Source organism: Haliotis rubra, unplaced genomic scaffold (genome assembly GCF_003918875.1).
Source record: "Haliotis rubra isolate DU_JTF1 unplaced genomic scaffold, ASM391887v1 Scf433, whole genome shotgun sequence".
In the NCBI taxonomy this organism is placed as follows: Eukaryota; Metazoa; Mollusca; class Gastropoda; order Lepetellida; family Haliotidae; genus Haliotis; species Haliotis rubra.
This window is the reverse complement of record NW_025767117.1, coordinates 478,495-497,201: the sequence shown is the minus strand read 5'-3', so window position 1 is coordinate 497,201 and position 18,707 is coordinate 478,495. Positions and strand designations below refer to the sequence as shown.

Sequence of the window (18,707 nt, the reverse complement as noted above, 5' to 3'; positions counted from 1 at the left end):
AATTGTGATAGGTCTATAATTGTGATAGGTCTATAATTGTGATAGGTCTATAATTGTGATAGGTCTATAATTGTGATAGGTCTATAATTGTGATAGGTCTATAATTGTGATAGGTCTATAATTGTGATAGGTCTATAATTGTGATAGGTCTATAATTGTGATAGGTCTATAATTGCTTGGACCTTTGGTATCACCTTTATTTTTATATATAGGCTTAGTGATGCCAATAAGCTAACACTAGCATGTTGGCACTGTATCATGTGGTCACATTTAAAGTTATCACTGCTTTATTCTATCAAATGGTAATACGTACGAACAAATGATCTTATATAGAGAATAATAGAATGTTATTTTTCTAGGCTTATATAGCAGAACACATTTGAAAACCGTTGAATAAATATCCCAAACAATAAAAACAATAATGAGACTATCATTTCATGATGATAAAAGAAATGTTGCTTTATCTATGTGTAGGATTTCACATTCTTGAAGACTGAAATAATAAAAGCAGCATTTTAAGTATATCTTTTGTAGCTTAAAATACTTGACAAATATATGTATATACATGCCTTACACTGTAATGAAATGGGGGAGGATAAGTGTATGTTGATGTTATCATCAGCATGCATTTTCTTCACTCTTTAACATGTTTATAAATTTCTAGTTTTGAAATGCTTATTTATTTTTCATCTAGTTTATAAATGAATGACCAGTTCCTTATTCGTATCATTTCCGTTTATGTTTCAAAATATAAGCTGGAAATATTGAAGATTATACTTAGACCCATAACTCAGTAGTTTGAGCAATTTTTAAAAAAGCATGTTGAAGTTGCTTTGGGTTTGTTTGTTTTTTAAATGATTCGTCTTCGTCCCTTCATACAGTGGGTGGCCATAAATGAGTCATCATTAGTGAAATTCCCATAGACTTGCATGTTAATTAACTCTTGCAAGAATAATTTTCATAAATTTAGTTTCGGTCGAATTGCTTTCAATACTTTTCTACCAGCTGGGAAATCATCTCAGCTACATATCCATAATTTCCATTCAATTTTCCGATGATTGTTAAGAAAACTACAACTATTTAAACAACACATATTAGACATACCAATCAGGTTCAACATGGCTGTCTATGGGATAGATTAAAATTAAGTTGTACTTATGGTGCTTAATCAGATGTCATTCGATAACTAATCAACAGAAAGATGAAAGAAAATTATGTACACGTAGCTGAAGATGATTTCCAAGATGTTTGCAATATATCAAAATGAAATGACATCTACTCAATTTATGAAAACTATTCATGCAACAGTTATATAACATGTAAGTCTATGGAAATTTCACTAATGATGACTCACTTATGGCCACGTACTGTTCATATGTACCGACAGTCACCACTTGACTTAATCTTCAGGCTTATCACTTTAAATTTTCACATTGCGTAATTGATCCCGTGAGTGTTTTCAGCTTTCACCTATTCCAAATTTAAACTTTTCTTGAGGAAATATACAGATTCGAATACAGATTGTAAGCTTTCCAAAACTGCACATACATATTTTAAGCGGCAAGCAATTTTGTTTAATGCTTACCTCCCTTTACAATTAGTTGGAGTATCTCGACTATGTCCGTTAGCTCTCGTTTCGAGTTCAACATTTCCGAGATAAACATGAAAGATACAGTCTGAACTGATAACTGTAACCGGAAGCTTTAGAGGGCGCTGGCTGCTAGCAGTGCGCGAAAGAAGAAGAATCATTTGGCACTGGTACAAAAATCAAAATAAACGGTTAACGAAAGTGGTTATTGCTTATATTATCCATTTTACCTGACGACTATAAACCGTGTACGTCCTTCTATGGACCACAGAGCTAGAAAAAGGATTAGAGAAGCGAAATCGAGAGCGAGACCAGGTACGGTAGCGTTGCCATGTTATGATTTTGAAATCAAATGTCACACGTTTTCTATCTTAGTGAGCTTTAAGTAGGTTACTACACACTAGTACACAGTCTATACGTTATTTTCCAGGTACATTCTACACTAAATTATTGCAGACCAATTAATTACGTATATTAACGCACAATAGGGGACATACTATCTTTCGAGTGATTTCACACTCACAGAGAATACGATGGGCGAATTTTGTCTACGTGACCAAACGCATGCGTGGATTAGCCTACAGTGAAAGTGACTAAAGATTTTGATAAAGTTTACATATATCTTGGAGGCATTAGCTTGCATGGCTACCGCCATTGTATATGTCTGATACAATGTTTTTTAGAAACTAGGAACAAGCTGTACACGTTTTTCACATACGAAATGAGATAAATTAAGAAATGCTCAATTATATTGAAAAACATATGAAAAATACCCAATTGGCCTTATGCTTATCTAGAGCTTTGTGAGAATAGGATACCATTAGTTATTATGAAATAGATTGTATGTATACACTTTCAGCTTCATTTAAAATATGAATTTATTGTTCTAGAGCTAAGCAGTGAAAAGAATGGCTGGTACAAATACAACTTCTGCAACAATTTTGACTTGAGCCTCTCACAAGTCAAAGACAATGTGATTCGTGTTGATGTTTCCAAAGTTAGCCATGCAGAATTTGTGGAAAAATACGAGAAGACCTATGTCCCAGTGGTCCTCACAGGAGCACAGAGCAGCTGGGATTCTGAGAAGAAATGGTCCCTTGAGGTTCGTTCAGTGAATGGATTTTTACTATGTTGACAGAAAAAAGCCAAGAGTTAGTCTTGAGTGTTTGTTTCAGCATGGTGTCATGATCTGAGTATGCTGAGTAGTCAGATTATCTTGATGTATTTGTTCCAGCGATTGTCAAAGAAATATCGCAACCAGCGGTTCAAGTGTGGCGAGGATGATGAGGGCTATTCCGTGAAACTGAAGATGAAGTATTTTGTAGATTATATGAAGAACAATACAGATGATAGCCCACTGTACATATTTGACAGTAGCTATGGAGAGGTAAGTTGTTACTGAAGGCCTCATTATCTCTGTAATGCCTTTTGCAGGGGGCACCAAAATAGATTCCTTCCATCCGTGCGTCCATCTGTGCAAGATGTTGATTATGGAGCAGATTTTGAATAAGTATTTCTTCACCGCATTTTGCACACAAATTGGTCTACAGGTCAAGTCCCTTGGCGTCAGCTTTGACTTGATGAAAATTACTGTAGTATTCATTTCCTTGAACATGTTGAAAATTGTACAGTATTTCTCAACAAAGCTTGGCATAGTGATAGGTCAGTGGGATTTTTTAAACAGTTTATATATTGAGTGTTCATGGCAAGAAGCCTCATATGTTTGTCATATATATTGACTATTGCTGGGGAGCTAGATGACTGGGTGTGTGGGAGCTTGATGGCTGGGTGTCTGGGGAGCTAGATGGCTGGGTATCTTGGGAGCTTGATGGCTGGGTGTCTGGGGAGCTAGATGGCTGGGTGTGTGGGATCTTGATGGCTGGGTGTCTGGGGAGCTAGATGGCTGGGTGTCTTGGGAGCTTGGTGGCTGGGTATCTGGGGAGCTAGATGGCTGGGTGTCTTGGGAGCTTGATGGCTGGGTGCCTGGGGAGCTGGATGACTGGGTGTCTTGGGAGCTTGATGGCTGGGTGCCTGGGGAGCTTGATGGCTGGGTGTCTGGGGAGCTGGATGGCTGGGTGTCTTGGGAGCTTGATGGCTGGGTGTCTTGGGAGCTTGATGGCCGGGTGTCTGGGGAGCTAGATGGCCGGGTGTGTGGGATCTTGATGGCTGGGTGTCTGGGGAGCTAGATGGCCGGGTGTGTGGGATCTTGATGGCTGGGTGTCTTGGGAGCTTGATGGCTGGGTGTCTGGGGAGCTGGATGGCCAGGTGTCTGGGGAGCTTGGTGTCTGGGGAGCTAGGTGGCCGGGTGTGTGGGATCTTGATGGCTGGGTGTCTGGGGGGCTAGATGGCTAGATGGCGGGTGTGTGGGATCTTGATGGCTGGGTGTCTGAGGGGAGCTAGATGGCCGGGTGTGTGGGAGCTTGATGGCTGGGTGTCTGGGGAGCTAGATGGCCAGGTTTTTAGGGAGCTAGATGGCCAGGTGTTAGGGGAGCTAGATGGCCGGGTGACTGGGGAGCTAGATGGGATGGGTGTCTGGGGAGCTAGATGGCTGAGTGTCTAGGGAGCTAGATGGCCGGGTGTTAGGGGAGCTAGATGGCCAGGTGTTAGGGGAGCTAGATGGCCGGGTGTCTGGGGAGCTAGATGGGATGGGTGTCTGGGGAGCTAGATGGCTGAGTGTCTAGGGAGCTAGATGGCCGGGTGTTAGGGGAGCTAGATGGGATGGGTGTCTGGGGAGCTAGATGGGATGGGTGTCTGGGGAGCTAGATGGGATGGGTGTCTGGGGAGCTAGATGGGATGGGTGTCTGGGGAGCTAGATGGGATGGGTGTCTGGGGAGCTAGATGGCCGGGTGTTAGGGGAGCTAGATGGCCGGGTGTCTGGGGAGCTAGATGACCGGGTGCCTTTTGGAGCTTGATGGCCGGGTGTCTGGGGAGCTGGATGGCCGGGTGTCTTGGGAGCTAGATGGCCGGGTGTCTGGGGAGCGAGATGGCCGGGTGTCTGGGGAGCTAGATGGCCGGGTGTCTGGGGAGCTAGATGGCTGGGTGTCTGGGGAGCAGTTCAATGTCAGTGACAATAACACACTTATTGTTGTACTTGCCCCTCAGTCCCCACTGCACTGTTTCAGCACCCCAAGAGAAAGCGACTTTTAGAGGATTATCAGGTGCCCAACTATTTCAGTGATGACCTGTTCAGTTATGCTGGTGAATCTCGAAGACCACCATACAGGTAAATACACAATGTAGTGTTTGTGTTTACAGCATCATATGTGCAAACTATTTTGAATAATACCAAGATGCAAAAATACAAACCTACTGTGTTAGAAATTCTGTTTCATTTTGGATAATATTTACTTCATCACACATTATTTATTTAGTTTGAAGCTTTTTTTTGCGTCCCAAAAGTCAAAGGACAGTTATGCATCTGATCACATTTCTTATCCATGTCTGGTATATTATGTCATTGCTTTAGGAAATGGAAATATGAATCTTTGTCTGGTCCAGGTTATTTCCTGACCGCCGCCATATAGGTGGAATATTGCTGAGTGCAGCGTTAAACAACAAAGCAACCAACCAAGGAAATATGAACCTAAGATAATCTCCTGATAAGCTGCATGTCAGCGTAAATTACGTAATATTAATGTCCAAAGCTCAGCTATTTTCAATTTTAGTGCATACATCTATTACATGTGCGGTTACATTTTTATGAAAACCAATTTGCCTTAAAACAGCATGTGTAACTGCTCAATGAGGATTTTAAGCTTGCCTACTGATGAAAGTATATTTCTTGAAGAAAAAAGTATGAGAGAGTTTGTGTTGGTCCATAGATGTTTTGCAGAATTTCCCAATTGGTGAAACATAAAAAGTGGTGTTGTCTTGGGTTGTTGGCAAATTACTGTAATGGAATATGGTACACCTTGAAGAAACAAGTGGCTGCAGTGAAGCTGTGAGTACAGCAGAGTTGGTAATTCCACTGTTACATTGGTGCATCTTAGTGACCTTTGCGTGATAAACCTAATAGACAGTGTTTCAGGTTTGGTGCTGCTTACACACTGCTGGCTGCTTCCTTGTTTCAGGTGGTTTGTAATGGGCCCTGGGAGATCAGGAACCGGTATCCACATAGATCCCTTGGGAACCAGCGCTTGGAATGCCCTTGTGAATGGATACAAGAGGTAATTAGCACAGCTCTTGCCATACCTGTCCCAACTGAACATGCTGAAAGTTCAAGTAAGCAGATTACATGGTAATCAGTGAGAGCTTATGACTTTCGGCTTTTGTTTGTGAGCTTTTCACGTTAAATTCTCATTGACCAAAGTTCCTGGAATGATCGGTGTGACATTTTCAGTATACTTTCATCACTGTTCACATCCACAGCTTAAACACAGTAGGGGGATTGTAGTCGCGTGTACAACTAATCATCTGTCAGTATGATGAGGCCTGAAAGAAAATGTTGTGGTTCCGATCACCCGACTGACCCTTGAATTTTGGTGCCGACCCTATATTTTTTAAGCAGACTGAATAAAATAAGCTTTCAGATACCATTGTTTTTTCCTGGCACCGACAGATATCGGTCATTCTGATAGAGAAAGTCGACATGATGGCCGCAAGCTTGATTGAATAAACAATTACACATTGATACATGTGTTTTCCTTCTAAAAAAAATATCCCCCCCTCCCCAAATAAATTCCTACCTACCTACCTACCCTAAAATTTAAAGAGGTGTAATCGGAACCACAATGTTTGTTTTATTTGGCCTGACAGGTTTGTCAGCAGTGTATTCATGCCAATAGGTTTGAAGATATTAAGATCCAGAGCCTGCACTTTTCTCTTGCAACAAGATGACACTGTGATATAACTGAAATGCTGTTCATAGTGGCATAGCTCACTTACTCAAAAAGGGAGGTATTTAATTGGAAATAGCCATTACCACATCATCAATTCTTTTTCAGAAGAAGTCCTCCTTGGGGTACATGTAAGCATTAAAATGTCCATTTTAAAAACCTACGACAGTTGTAACAATATTTCAATAAAATATTTTACCAAACAAAAAACTCGTTATGTTTAGTGAGACCACCCCTACAGGGCCCCGCACAGGGCCCCCTACAGCCAAGAGCAGGTAACTCTGGCTGCGTACCTCCTACCTCACTTTTCATGCTGTCGTTGACCTATTCGGTCGTGCATGGTCCAGAGAAGACATGTCTTCGCGATACTACGATTGAGAATGAGTGAGAAAGAGTCAAATCCTGTATGTATGGTTCCTTCTTTTTCGCACGGGCGCTAGCTGGAATCTTCGTATGACTTTTTTCATTCATGATTTGTTGTAACCTTGCTGGCGTGTTCGCTGTCTCCAGCCATATGGCAGGCAAGATGGCGGACCGCGGGGTTCTTTTTGCTATCCCTTCTGCTGACTTCCATAGCCTTGTAGTCGGGTTGTAAGGGTGCTGATATTTCATTATGTAGATTATGCTTGCCTAAATTCCTCTTTTTCAGCGGGTTTTTGGCAAGTTTTGCTTGAGTGATTTTGTGGCGTGTTCGTTTTCGTGTCCCTCACATATGTTGCTCTTTGTCAGCTATGTACACAATTACGCTTCGCTATTGTGGCTTCATGCTAGTATTTAATAGCTTTGCTGTAGCAGTTAAATATCGCCCGTGCGTTGTATTTTTTCTGTTTTTATTGTGTGCATATTACATTATATCAAACAGTTCTTGCTATTAGTCATAGCGCGGTTCTGTTTTTTGCAGCCCAAGGGGTGTGTTACCTGTAGCGCTACATTATCGCCTCAGGATCGACACCTTATATTTTTGCGTTGTTTGGCGGAGGAAGCCCATGATGAACAAGGCTGTACCATGTGTCAGGCTTTCTCCCCGCGTACTAGCAAGTCCAGACGTGCGGATATGATGTTTTACACGTCTTTACTTCAGGCAGGGGGGTGGGGACAGGATCCTCCCAAGGTATAAGATAAAAAGCCTAAGAAAAAGAAGGCTTCTGCTTCGTCTGTATCGGGGGATACTGCTCCTAAACGGGCGAAGGGTGCAGGGTCTTCGGTCCCTTCACCATCCATCCCCTCCACATCGCAGGCACCTTCACCTCCTCATGTCCCAGTTTCAAACACACTAACCTTTGAATTAATTTCTGATTTATTACAGCAGCAAATGGTTTCGGTTCACTCTCTTGTGTCTGACGCGATGGCCGGTCCCCGTCAGGAGATTAGCGTCCAGCCAGGTACGGGGGGGTGTTCCGGATCTATGGCGGGCAGTGTCCCAAACCTTAGCTTAGGCTCTGGTGTGGAGATTTCTGTCGGGGGTGTGTCGGCTCCGAGTCTCGTCTCGGTTGCCGGCCACCCCTCCGCTGTAGTGACTACCACCAGCCCAAGCCTTGGCTCTGGGACTGGTTCAGTAGTTGGTACCGGTTTTACAGGCTCAGTCCCTGTAGTCTCCGCTACATCATTGCATTTGGTCCCACCGCATGCGCCGGCTTTGCCGGGCCATTCGGTGTCGGAACCATTATGCTTGCCATTGGGGAATCCCTGCTCGGGCTCTTCCTCGTCACGCCACCGCGACTCAGTTTCGAGTCTTTGGTCGGGTGTGCCGGGCAACTTGGCTCTGCTCGAGCCTCTGTCCCTCTCTGTAGACCCCTCGGATGATCCCTCGGAGGATTGGTTTCGAGGAGGCTATGGAGGAGGATGAGGGTCGGGGAGGGTTCAGCCCCGGCTTCCCAGCTATAATTCCTCCGGAGCCCTTGTTGGTACCAGATCAAGCAGTCGGAGTACTGCCGACGTCGGGTATCCATTGTCTCATGCCACATATCCCTGTGGGTGGTCGACTTTCTCTCTTCCTGTTGGAATGGAAAAAGTCACTTCCAATCCCTGGGTCCTGTCCACGCTCAGGGAAGGCCACATGCCACAGTGGAAGCGAGACCCACCCCCCTTCTCCGGGATCCGTTGCACTCCAGTGCCGGCTGCCCTAGAGAAGGCAGAGGTGCTCCGTGCCGAGGTGCAGTCATTACTGGACAAGGCAGCCATAGAGGTGGTTCCAGTGGGACAGGAAATGGTGGGTTATTACTCAACTTATTTCCTTGTCACCAAAAAGGACGGAGGGTTCAGACCTATTCTAAACCTCAAAGGTCTGAACGACATGTTAGAGGTACCGTCCTTCAAGATGGAAACACTGTGTTCAGTGATTTCATCTGAGGAGAAGGGAGATTGGCTCACGTCAATCGACCTCAAAGACGCGTACTTCCATGTCCAAATGCATCCCGAGTTCAGGAAATACCTAAGGTTTTCCTTCGACAGGAGGTGCTATCAGTTTCGTGTATCTTCATGGCGCGCCAAGGGTGTTCACCAAACTCATGCTAATTCCAGCGCATGTAGCCAGGTCACAGGGCAGGTGCTGTCACCCGTACCTAGACTATTGGCTCCTTCGTGCGCTTGCCACTCACTTGAGTCGAGTTGCGACACTTTCTGTGATGAGTATACTCACCAAGTTGGGCTGGATTATCAATCTCAAGTAATCAGAACTGGTTCCCACCCAGGATCTGGTGTTCTTGGGAGCGAGATTCGAGACAGCGTGAGGGGTAGTCTCCCTGTCTCCGGACCGCGTCACCAAAGTCCAGAGAGTTGTGTTACAATTTCTCGAGTCCCCCAGGGCCTCAGCTCGGACTTGGCTCCAGTTGCTAGGCAACATGGCTGCAACAGTGGACATTGTTTGGCGAGCGCGGTTGAGGATGCGACCCATACAGCAGGCTCTAGCTCGAATGTGGGTCCACACCCGGGGTTACGAGTTGATTCTCCACACTCCGGGGTGGCTAATTCCTCATTTACGGTGGTGGACACTGGCAGGGAATTTATCCAGGGGGCTCCCCTTGGACATCCCATCGCCAGATCTCTCGATTCAGACAGACGCCTCCCTCACAGGGTGGGGGTGTGTGCTGGGCGACCTGTCGGTCTCAAGCCTGTGGTCACAGAGCGAGAGGCGTGACTGCACATCAATGTGCTAGAATTGTGAGCAGTCAGGTTGGTGTTCGAACGACTTCGGGAGCAGGTTCGAGGCCGTGTGGTTCGTCTAGAGATGGACAACCAGACGGCGATGACCTATATCCTGAAGCAGGGCGGTACGGTTTCCCCGTCTCTCCTGCAGGAGGCGTGGCAGTTTTTGCTCTGGTGCGACCGGTTCGACATACGGGTGATGCCTGTTTATCTCCCAGGGGCGGACAACGTTCGAGCAGATGCACTATCTCGTCGTATCCTGGCCCCGGACGAGTGGATGCTCAATCGGGAGATATTCGGGGCTATTTCCCAGTTGTTCGGATCGTTCCAGGTGGATCTGTTTGCTGCTGGGGGGGACGAACCAGATTCCGGTGTTTTGCTCTTGGATACTGGATCCGAGAGCCATCGCCCTGGACGCTTTCCAGCTCGACTGGATTGGCAGGGTTCTGTGGGCGTTCCCACCACTACCCCTGATTCCCAAAGTCCTCTCGCAGCTTGCCACCCAACCAGCTCGACTTCTTGTGCTCCTTGCGCCTCTTTGGTCGGCTCAAAGCTGGTTTCCGGTACTACTCAGGTTTCTGGCTCAGCTTCCTGTACTATTACCCTTTCGACCGGACCTACTATCCCAGAACGGAGCGCCGCACCCGAATCCCAGGATTCAGTGGGTGGCCTGGCCTCTGTCCGGAATCACCTCCAAGCGAGCGGAATTCCTGCACCAGTTGCAGACACAATTCTGGCTTCGCGGAGGGATTCGACAAACGTTCAATATGAGGATAGATGGGCCTGTTATACGCGCTGGTGTGTCGGCAGAGGGATTCTTGATCCCTTTTCTTCAACTGTAGTTGAAGTACTGGAGTTCTTACAGTCTCGGTTAGAAGCCCGCTTAGCCACGTCTACTATCCGGGGCTACTCCACGGCAATCTCTGCCTTCCATATCCCTGCCGACGGTGCTCTCTTGGGGCAGCACCCTCTAGTGCAGCGCTTTTTAGCACCCGTGGGACTTGTCAATCGTTCTTGATTGGATGTCCGGTCCTCTCTTTCACGATCTGTCGTCTCTTTCACTCCAGCTGTTAAGTTGGAAGGCTGCCTTTCTTGTGGCGGTAACGTCTGGCAGGCTGGTAGGCAATATCCATGCAATGTCAGCGGATCCTGCTGTGACTGTCTTTCACAAAGACAGAGTCAGTATTCGGTTGCCAGACTCTTACCGTCCTAAGGTTGCAGGCGCCTTTCATGTAACGGCGCCTATTGAACTGCCAGCTTTCATTCAGCCTCCATCGTCCGGTACCTCTCTTCGACGTGCTCACGTCTTAGATGTCCGTAAGACTCTCAAGGCTTATATCAAACGAACGGCTGCTCTCAGGAAAGATGAGCAGCTGTTCTGTTGGTATGGCGGTGGTAAGGCTGGTCTTCCGGCGAACAAGCAGACCATATCTAGGTGGCTTGTCACTGCCATTTGTATGAGTTACTGTCACAAAGGGTTAACTATCCCTCAGGGGTTAAAGGCTCATTCGATTAGGGCAGTGGCGACATCTAAGGCATACGCCGCGGCACTGCCCATTGAGGAGATCTGCTCAGCGGCTATCTGGAGCCGACCGAGTACGTTCATCCGCCATTATCAACTGGACAAACACTCACGGGAGCGTGCTCGGTTTGGCCAGACAGTTCTCACCAGTGAGCAGTGTCGTGATTCTCTAGCCCAATGAGCCTTAGAAATCACGATTGGTTTTATCCTGGTGTTGGTATTATAAAATTCCTCAATTTTTATCGGTGGCGGTATCACATTGGTGGTGGTTTTTTACCGTTTTTTATTGACTATAGCGATTATCACACGCTATATTCACTGTTTTCATCCCTGCACCACGCTTCGCTGGTTTGGGTTTATGAATGGTATATCTTGGACTCGTCCATACATTCCTTCCCATTTTGATGGTTGGGGGGTGGGACTTATGTCCGTCATTACAAATTCCACCAATAGCCTATCGGCTAGGCTCCTTTTTCCCTGCCTTGCCACGCCCCCGCCTGATTGACATCGGCGGTCAGGTGACTAGGTAAGTGTATTTTCTCTCTCTGTCACGGCTTCGGCTGTGCCTTCGACTGAACTAGGGAGTATGTTAGCCAGACAGAATACCGCTCCCGACTCAACATCGTTGGGAATCTGTCTTATGCTTATATGTACCCCAAGGAGGACTTCTTCTGAAAAAGAATTATACAAACCTGTAGAGGTTATGAATTCTTTGAAGAAAAGTCCTCCTTGGGGTACGGCCGCCCACCTCCCCTCATGCTGTCAGACACGCTCAGCATGAAAAGTGAGGTACGAGGTACGAGTTACCTGCTCTTGGCTGTAGGGGGCCCTGTGCGGGGCCCTGTAGGGGTGGTCTCACTAAACATAACACGTTTTTTTGTTTGGTAAAATATTTTATTGAAATATTGTTTCAACTGGCGTAGGTTTTCCAATATGGACATTTTAATGCTTATATGTACCCCAGGGAGGACTTTTCTTCAAAGAATTCATAACCTCTACAGGTTTGTATAAATTTATTGAAAACACATTTAACATTTAGGTAGGATGTGGATATTTTGAGATGGTACTTGTGTCACTTGTGTAAAACACAACTCACACACAGTGGTATTTGTACCTTAAGATCAGTAATTATTTCCCAGATAGAGTAGGGTCGTGCATGAATAACATTTTAACACCTACATGAATCAATGGGGCTTCAAATGACAACACAGCTCCACCCAAATTTTACAATATGTTTCATAAACACAGTTAAAGCATGGAGAGTGGTGGAATATTTCTTGATTGATACCACCGTCTGTGTGGAATGTTAACATTTTGTAATTTGATTTCTCACGACAACGTTTAATATGTTTGTATATGCTTGGACTAGCTGAGACTGAAAACAGACTCTTTGTGCAGCTATTGTGAACTATACATTTTCTGCTTCCATAAATGCGTTATCCAACTTTGGACATGGTAACCGGTTTACACTGTTCATCTGCATACTATTTTACGATTTTTGTTCAAGTTTTACACATTCAAAGATGAACAAACTTACATTCTCGGCCAATCCTGTTCGTATCTGTCGTATTCATGCTTTTCAAGTTGGAGATGTTTCAGGAAGGAATGTTGATGTTTCCTTTGTTCAGATGGTGTCTGTTGCCAACTACAACCCCCGAAGGAGATGTTGAAGGTCAAGGCTGAAGAGGGAGGAAAGCAGCGTGATGAAGCCATCAGCTGGTTTACTCATGTCTACCCCAAAACTCAGAGTCCGTCCTGGCCAAAACACCTCAAACCGGTTGGTATTCAGTCAAAAGAGTTTCATTTAATCAAACATGTCAAAGATCTGATAGTATTGCTTGTTCAATGCCCTTATCAGTCTAAGTAAACTTTGGCTCAGTATTATTCGTTACACTGCAATACTGAGTCTTAACAAACCCTAGTAGAAGGTCGCGTCAGCTAACCTTTGAGCAACCTATGACCGTCCAATTAAACACGAAATGGCCGAACAGCAGCTATTTTATATAGCAGTGTAACAAACAATACTGAGCCTAAGTTTACTTAGACTGATGCCCTAATTTGCCAGATTTCACTGTACAGAGTTTCCTCCCCCTAGGTGTTCCAGCAGAAGGTTTACGTTCATGATTGCCCTGGTTATCATGCTTGGTTTGGCTCACACATCACATCATGATATGACTGAAATAATGATAACACCAACTAACTCAATCATTCAAATATTCTTTAACTGGGTTCAAGGATGTAAACTTGAAGTTAATATCTAAAGCAGGCTTGCTAAGTACAAGTGAATGAGTTCATATCAGAGTGATAACCATAGTGACAGTGTTTGTAGTGTTTCTTTGAAAATAATGAACAATTATGAAATTTGCCTAACTTTTATTTAACATTGAAAGTTCAGCAATGTGTTGTAATGTAGTTCCAGTCAAAAGCATAACATGACTCACAATGAAGTTAAGCTGTTTGTTATTGCTGGAGTTTTGTTGTCATGGAAGTATATATGTATATGTTGCAGCTAGAAATTCTCCAGCATCCAGGGGAAACGGTGTTTGTTCCTGGGGGGATGGTGGCATGTTGTCATTAACCTCACAGACACCATCGCTGTCACACAGAACTTCTGCAGTGTCACCAACTTCCCCGTAGTGTGGCATAAGACTGTACGTGGTAGACCCAAGCTGTCAAAGAAGTGGTACAAGGTACTCAAGGTAAGGAGCAGACTTGAGGGTTTTCAATGGCTGTACAGGAAGTAAAAGCATAATAAAAGTTGAAATACAATATTGTGTAATATTCTGAAACAAAATGAAGTGGATTAAAATATGCATATGTACTTTTGTTTCTTGGTGGTTTCTGAATGAAGGTAATAAAGAAATGAAGTTTTATAAAGCTGACATTGATTGAAGTGAAAATCCACGTATCAGCCATTTAGACTTAGAGTGGGTGGTGAATATTTACTTGTGCATTCTAATCTAATTGAGTAACAGCCCCACCAAGCAGATAAGGTGCTACCGTGTATAGTTTGTGATATATCTCATTCTTCTTTGCTGTTGTTGCTGTTGATCACTGTATTGTCTGGTCCAGTCTCGATTATTTACAGACTGCCGCCATATAGCTGGAATATTGATGAGTGCGGTGTAAAACTCCACTCACTCACTCACTCATTCCTTCACTCACTTGCTCGCTGTTGTGTATTATGAATTTTTGACGAAGTGTTGTATGTGTAGAGGGAGCGTCCTGAGTTGGCTGCTGTAGCCGATGCTGTAGACCTCAGGGAGCCCACAGGTTTCAACTCTGACAGCTCCAGCTCTGCCTCCAGCTCCAGCTCCAGTTCCAGCTCCGACAGTGACTCGGACTCCGACTGGGAAAACACCAGGAAGAGGTCAGTGAGGTTGATATGCAGTGACCATGCTTGTCTGGTATAGTTCATGGTTTGTTATGACTTTGCATTCATATCAAATCAGACTTGGACTGACTGGGAAAACACCAGGAAGAGGTCAGTGAGGTTGATATGCAGTGACCATCCCTGTCTGGCATAGTTCATGATTTGTTATAACTTTGCGTTCATATCATTTTTAGAGGCGAGTTCAAAGATGCTGCCTATCATCTGATAGACAACAGACAGTGTTATTATTGTCTAGTCACAGATGTAGCTTATGTTTAAAGTTAAAAGTGTAATTCTATGCAAACAGACACCAATTTCAGAACCATGACTGCAGTAGTAATGTGATGCCTGTAATACAAGTATATCACACATTGTTACCTTGTATTGAAGAACACGTCAAGAATTGACCAATGCAAGTAGATAGCTTGAGAAGTCTGAAACTTCTTTGTAGGTTTGAGAGACTTAGAGATGTTGCCTGATTGTTTTCATACAGTCTTAACATATGGAATACAAACATCTGACTTCAAGCAAAATGTATTTATCATAAAATCTGAATGGTTTTCGCTTTTTAACTTTAAAATTCACGTTTGAAACTCTAGACCCACTGGATGTGCTACAGGTGATATTTCAACACTATATATATGACATGTATGGTGGCATGACTCGTAGCAGTTACAGCATCTGTTATCAACACTGTTGATGTGAGTAACCTGATAAAGCTTATGTGATTGTACATGTAATACTAGTAAATTTGAAAAACTTCAATATGCTTTTACAAAATGTGCAACTTACCACAAAGTGTGAATTATTTTCAGACGCAAGGTCATGAGGTCAAGGTCTCTCACACCCAATGGAAGCAAGCAGCGCCATGCATCTCCACATCGCAGCAAGCGGAGGTCAAGTTCAAGTTCAAGGTCTTGTGATAGTCGTGAAAATGAACATTCACAGAGGAGCGTATCAAGCACCCCCAAGAACTCCAGATGACAGGGTTGACTACGATTAAATAACCTGGTGCTTGGTGACATCTGACCAGATAGTCAATGTCCTTGCTGCTAGCGTTAGGATTATATCGTAAACCACAGGGTTGGAAGAACTGCAATATTGTGTCTTTGGTGAATAACCTTTCTCTTTGAAGATACACTTTATCTAAATGTTATTTTTACGTCGTATGAATAACAAGTGTAAATAAACGTTTTTGGTATGCAAAAAACTGCAGGAAAAGTTTCCATGTAAAGTGCTTTGAGCATGTTGAGTACTTGGTGTAGTTCTATCACAGAAGTTATGTTTGTTTTTTGGTGAGAATGGTTTCATGGCAGACAAAGCTAAGGCAGTAAATACTTACTCGTTTTTCTTCTGGCTAGGTGTTGGCCTCTGTGTTTTTTAGTATCTGGTCACATTTTCCCAAAACCAAGAGAGTTAACTGACTATATCAGTTCAGTTTCCACCATTGCTAAACAGGTAGGAATTTGATTGAAGTGCCAGCAAAGACTTTTACAATATATTTCCATTTATATCCCTCCTGTTGACCAATCAGATTAACCTCTCATACCCCTTGTATTTGCTTCAAACAAAATGGAGATGTCCTGTTGAGACGATCGTAATAAAACAGCTTTTATCATACAGTGCTGCAGTTCACTTGAGCATGATTGAAACATTAAATATCCTCAAATGCTTTTCCAATCCTGTAATCGACCTTAGTCTACATAGCAGTCACTTGTTTCCAAGACCCATAAAGATGAGGGTTAGAATTGGTCTTCAGTATCCCATGCTTGTTGTAAGTGGCGACTAACAGGATCAGGTGGTCAGGCTCACTGACGTGGTTAACACATGTCTACAATTGTTTAGATCGATGCTCATACTGTTGATCACTGGATTGTCTGGTCCAAACTTGATTATTTACAGACCACCGCGAGAATATTGCTGAGTGCGGCGTTAAACAACTAACCAGTCAACCTTGTTTCTGGACTGGATTATGTAATTTGGTTTTTCAGTTTTTTGTGGCTTTAGAAAGTTTCCTGTGCTGATCAGGCTCATCCTCACAGATTCTACCCACAGTCTGTCTGACACATAACACATGGTCATAACACATACAATGCTTATCAAGCTAATTCAGGATGTTTTTTTCTCTTCGTAAAATCATAATTTGTTGCATGTGTTTTAGTTTTGATGTTAATTTCCATGTGCTCATTTCCAACTTTATTCCTCTTCATTGAAGCTGACCGCCATCCCAAGGCAATAACATTCCCAATGTGTTTGCTTAAGTGCGGTTATGTAGGTTTGTTTGTTACAAGTGGTCTACATTCAAAAGGGTAATATTGAAAGAGGTACATTTAGTGTTTTTCTGCATTTGTCCAGTTTTGGAAAACAACTTTTAAAATATAAGGTAGTGCATGAGTTCTGGAAATGTACGACTATTATTTGATTTAAACATTATTAGACATTCACTTGAGTATCACCTAGCTTTCTACACTTGCAAGGTTTCTACATCTGACATTACCAAATATATAAGTAATGCTTATATGAATGAAGAGGGCATCTGGGCAAAATGTAAGTGCATATATTTGATCGGACACCTGGTATCTGTAGATGTATGTCATGTATGTACTTCTGTATATGTAGATCAGTATGTCACCAAGAAACAGCATACTATTCATCAACCTCTGGTTACATTGTGTATTGTTTTTATGGTGTTTTAATTGTAGAAAATCAACAAGTGGGCAATCTGGGTGTGTTCATGTGTGTGCTGTTTATAGATTTGGGAGTTCAATGTGTAAGATATCTCAGTTTATTGAGATTTAAGAACAAATGTTGTGTAGATCTGTTACAGATATAAGTGAGCCAATATGATAGAAATGCTTGTTGGTATACATCACAATATTGACTTTCCCTCCACTGCAACCTGACTGTGATTGAGGTCACTGTCCGAATCCTGTCTTGTTTCACATCAACTAACTAACAAGTGTAGCTTTGCCTGATCTTGTTTCGTTTACAACCAGATGGTTGGTGTTTGATATTTCTGATAGCAAGAACAGTGGGCCATTATAGGGGTGTGTTTATATGGCATGGAGGTGTGAGGAGATTGCCCACAGTACCTGTGTATGGGCTGCAGAATAATTAACAGTAGGAATCTAAGCTATCTGTGTGTATCAGAGCAGATTTGCCTTTGTACTTTGCCACCACAGACTTTTAACCATCATGTGTATCAATTCTTATTTCTCTGACACAATTTTCCCCCCGGTACAATGCCAAAGAGTCATCTCTATAACTAATTGAAAGAAAGAACACTGATGCTCTTGTAGTGAGGTAAAGCGTTGTGTGATGTCACTCCCATTCCTATCGCCTCAACATTACAAAGGCTTTATATGTTTATCTGGGCTAGTGAAGCTTTAGTTTTGTGTGACCCTCATGTGGTCAGTGTAGTGGGATATCAGCAGGCTTCCTTTAGCCTAATTAGTGCAGCAATTACCTTCGTGTAGTTGTCTTCCATTGCAGCAGGACACAGCAATCTGTCCTCATTATCATCTGCTCATGTTTCAAACAGAGAAGTAAACCTCATTTGGCATTTTCCTCCAAATGTAAAGTAGATGGATGGTGATGTAACCAGATCACAGTTCAGCTTAAACTTACTCAATGCCAGAACTCACCTGTTCTTCTATGGATGGACTGACTTGCATGACTCTGAGACACCCAGTGGAGTGGCTAATGTTTCAACCAAGTCAGCAGGTTTTCCCCTCAGCTGCTCAAGATGTTGAGGAGTAATGTTGAATTTGTGTGCTGAAGATGTTATAGTGCTCCCAATGTAATATGCCGAGTGTGAAAGTGAATGAAGTGTTCTTTTACCGAACAGCTTACGAAGAGCCTGTACTTTTGACTTCCCATGCCTTGTTCTCTGTTCAGAAAGAATACTTTAGCTGTGCTATGTAAACCAAACTATTATGCAGGGATTACATTGTGAGTATATATTCAAGAATTATTGACTGTCAATAAAATGTTGATTTTCCAGTGTTTTAAATGCTGTCTGTGTTGTCTGTGAGAAAAGAATGTTTTCTGTGATAGACTCTGCTTTTCAGATGATTGTTGACCCCTGTGTTTAACTGCTAAAAACTGAAGTAACCCCAGCCTGAGACCGATGAAACTTCAAAGGTCAAAGGACTTAAGGCAACTGACAGTGTCATACATAAGCTGGACTGTCATTAGGAAATTTAGGGTCAGTAATGTACACATCACTCTTTTTCATTAATAATC

The 18,707-nt window shown here is 43.4% G+C and overlaps 1 protein-coding gene across 1 annotated transcript; it reads left to right on the top strand.

The window, feature by feature from the left end:
* Positions 1-1,685: 1,685 nt before the first annotated feature.
* Positions 1,686-18,474, top strand: LOC124289115 (bifunctional arginine demethylase and lysyl-hydroxylase JMJD6-like). Its single transcript, XM_046725715.1, is given in 11 exon segments — positions 1,686-1,903; positions 2,479-2,690; positions 2,823-2,975; positions 4,711-4,811; positions 5,659-5,754; positions 12,718-12,742; positions 12,744-12,866; positions 13,599-13,640; positions 13,642-13,788; positions 14,305-14,459; positions 15,278-18,474. Coding segments are annotated over 11 exon segments (1,278 nt in total). The 5' UTR covers positions 1,686-1,848; the 3' UTR covers positions 15,447-18,474.
* Positions 18,475-18,707: the final 233 nt, after the last annotated feature.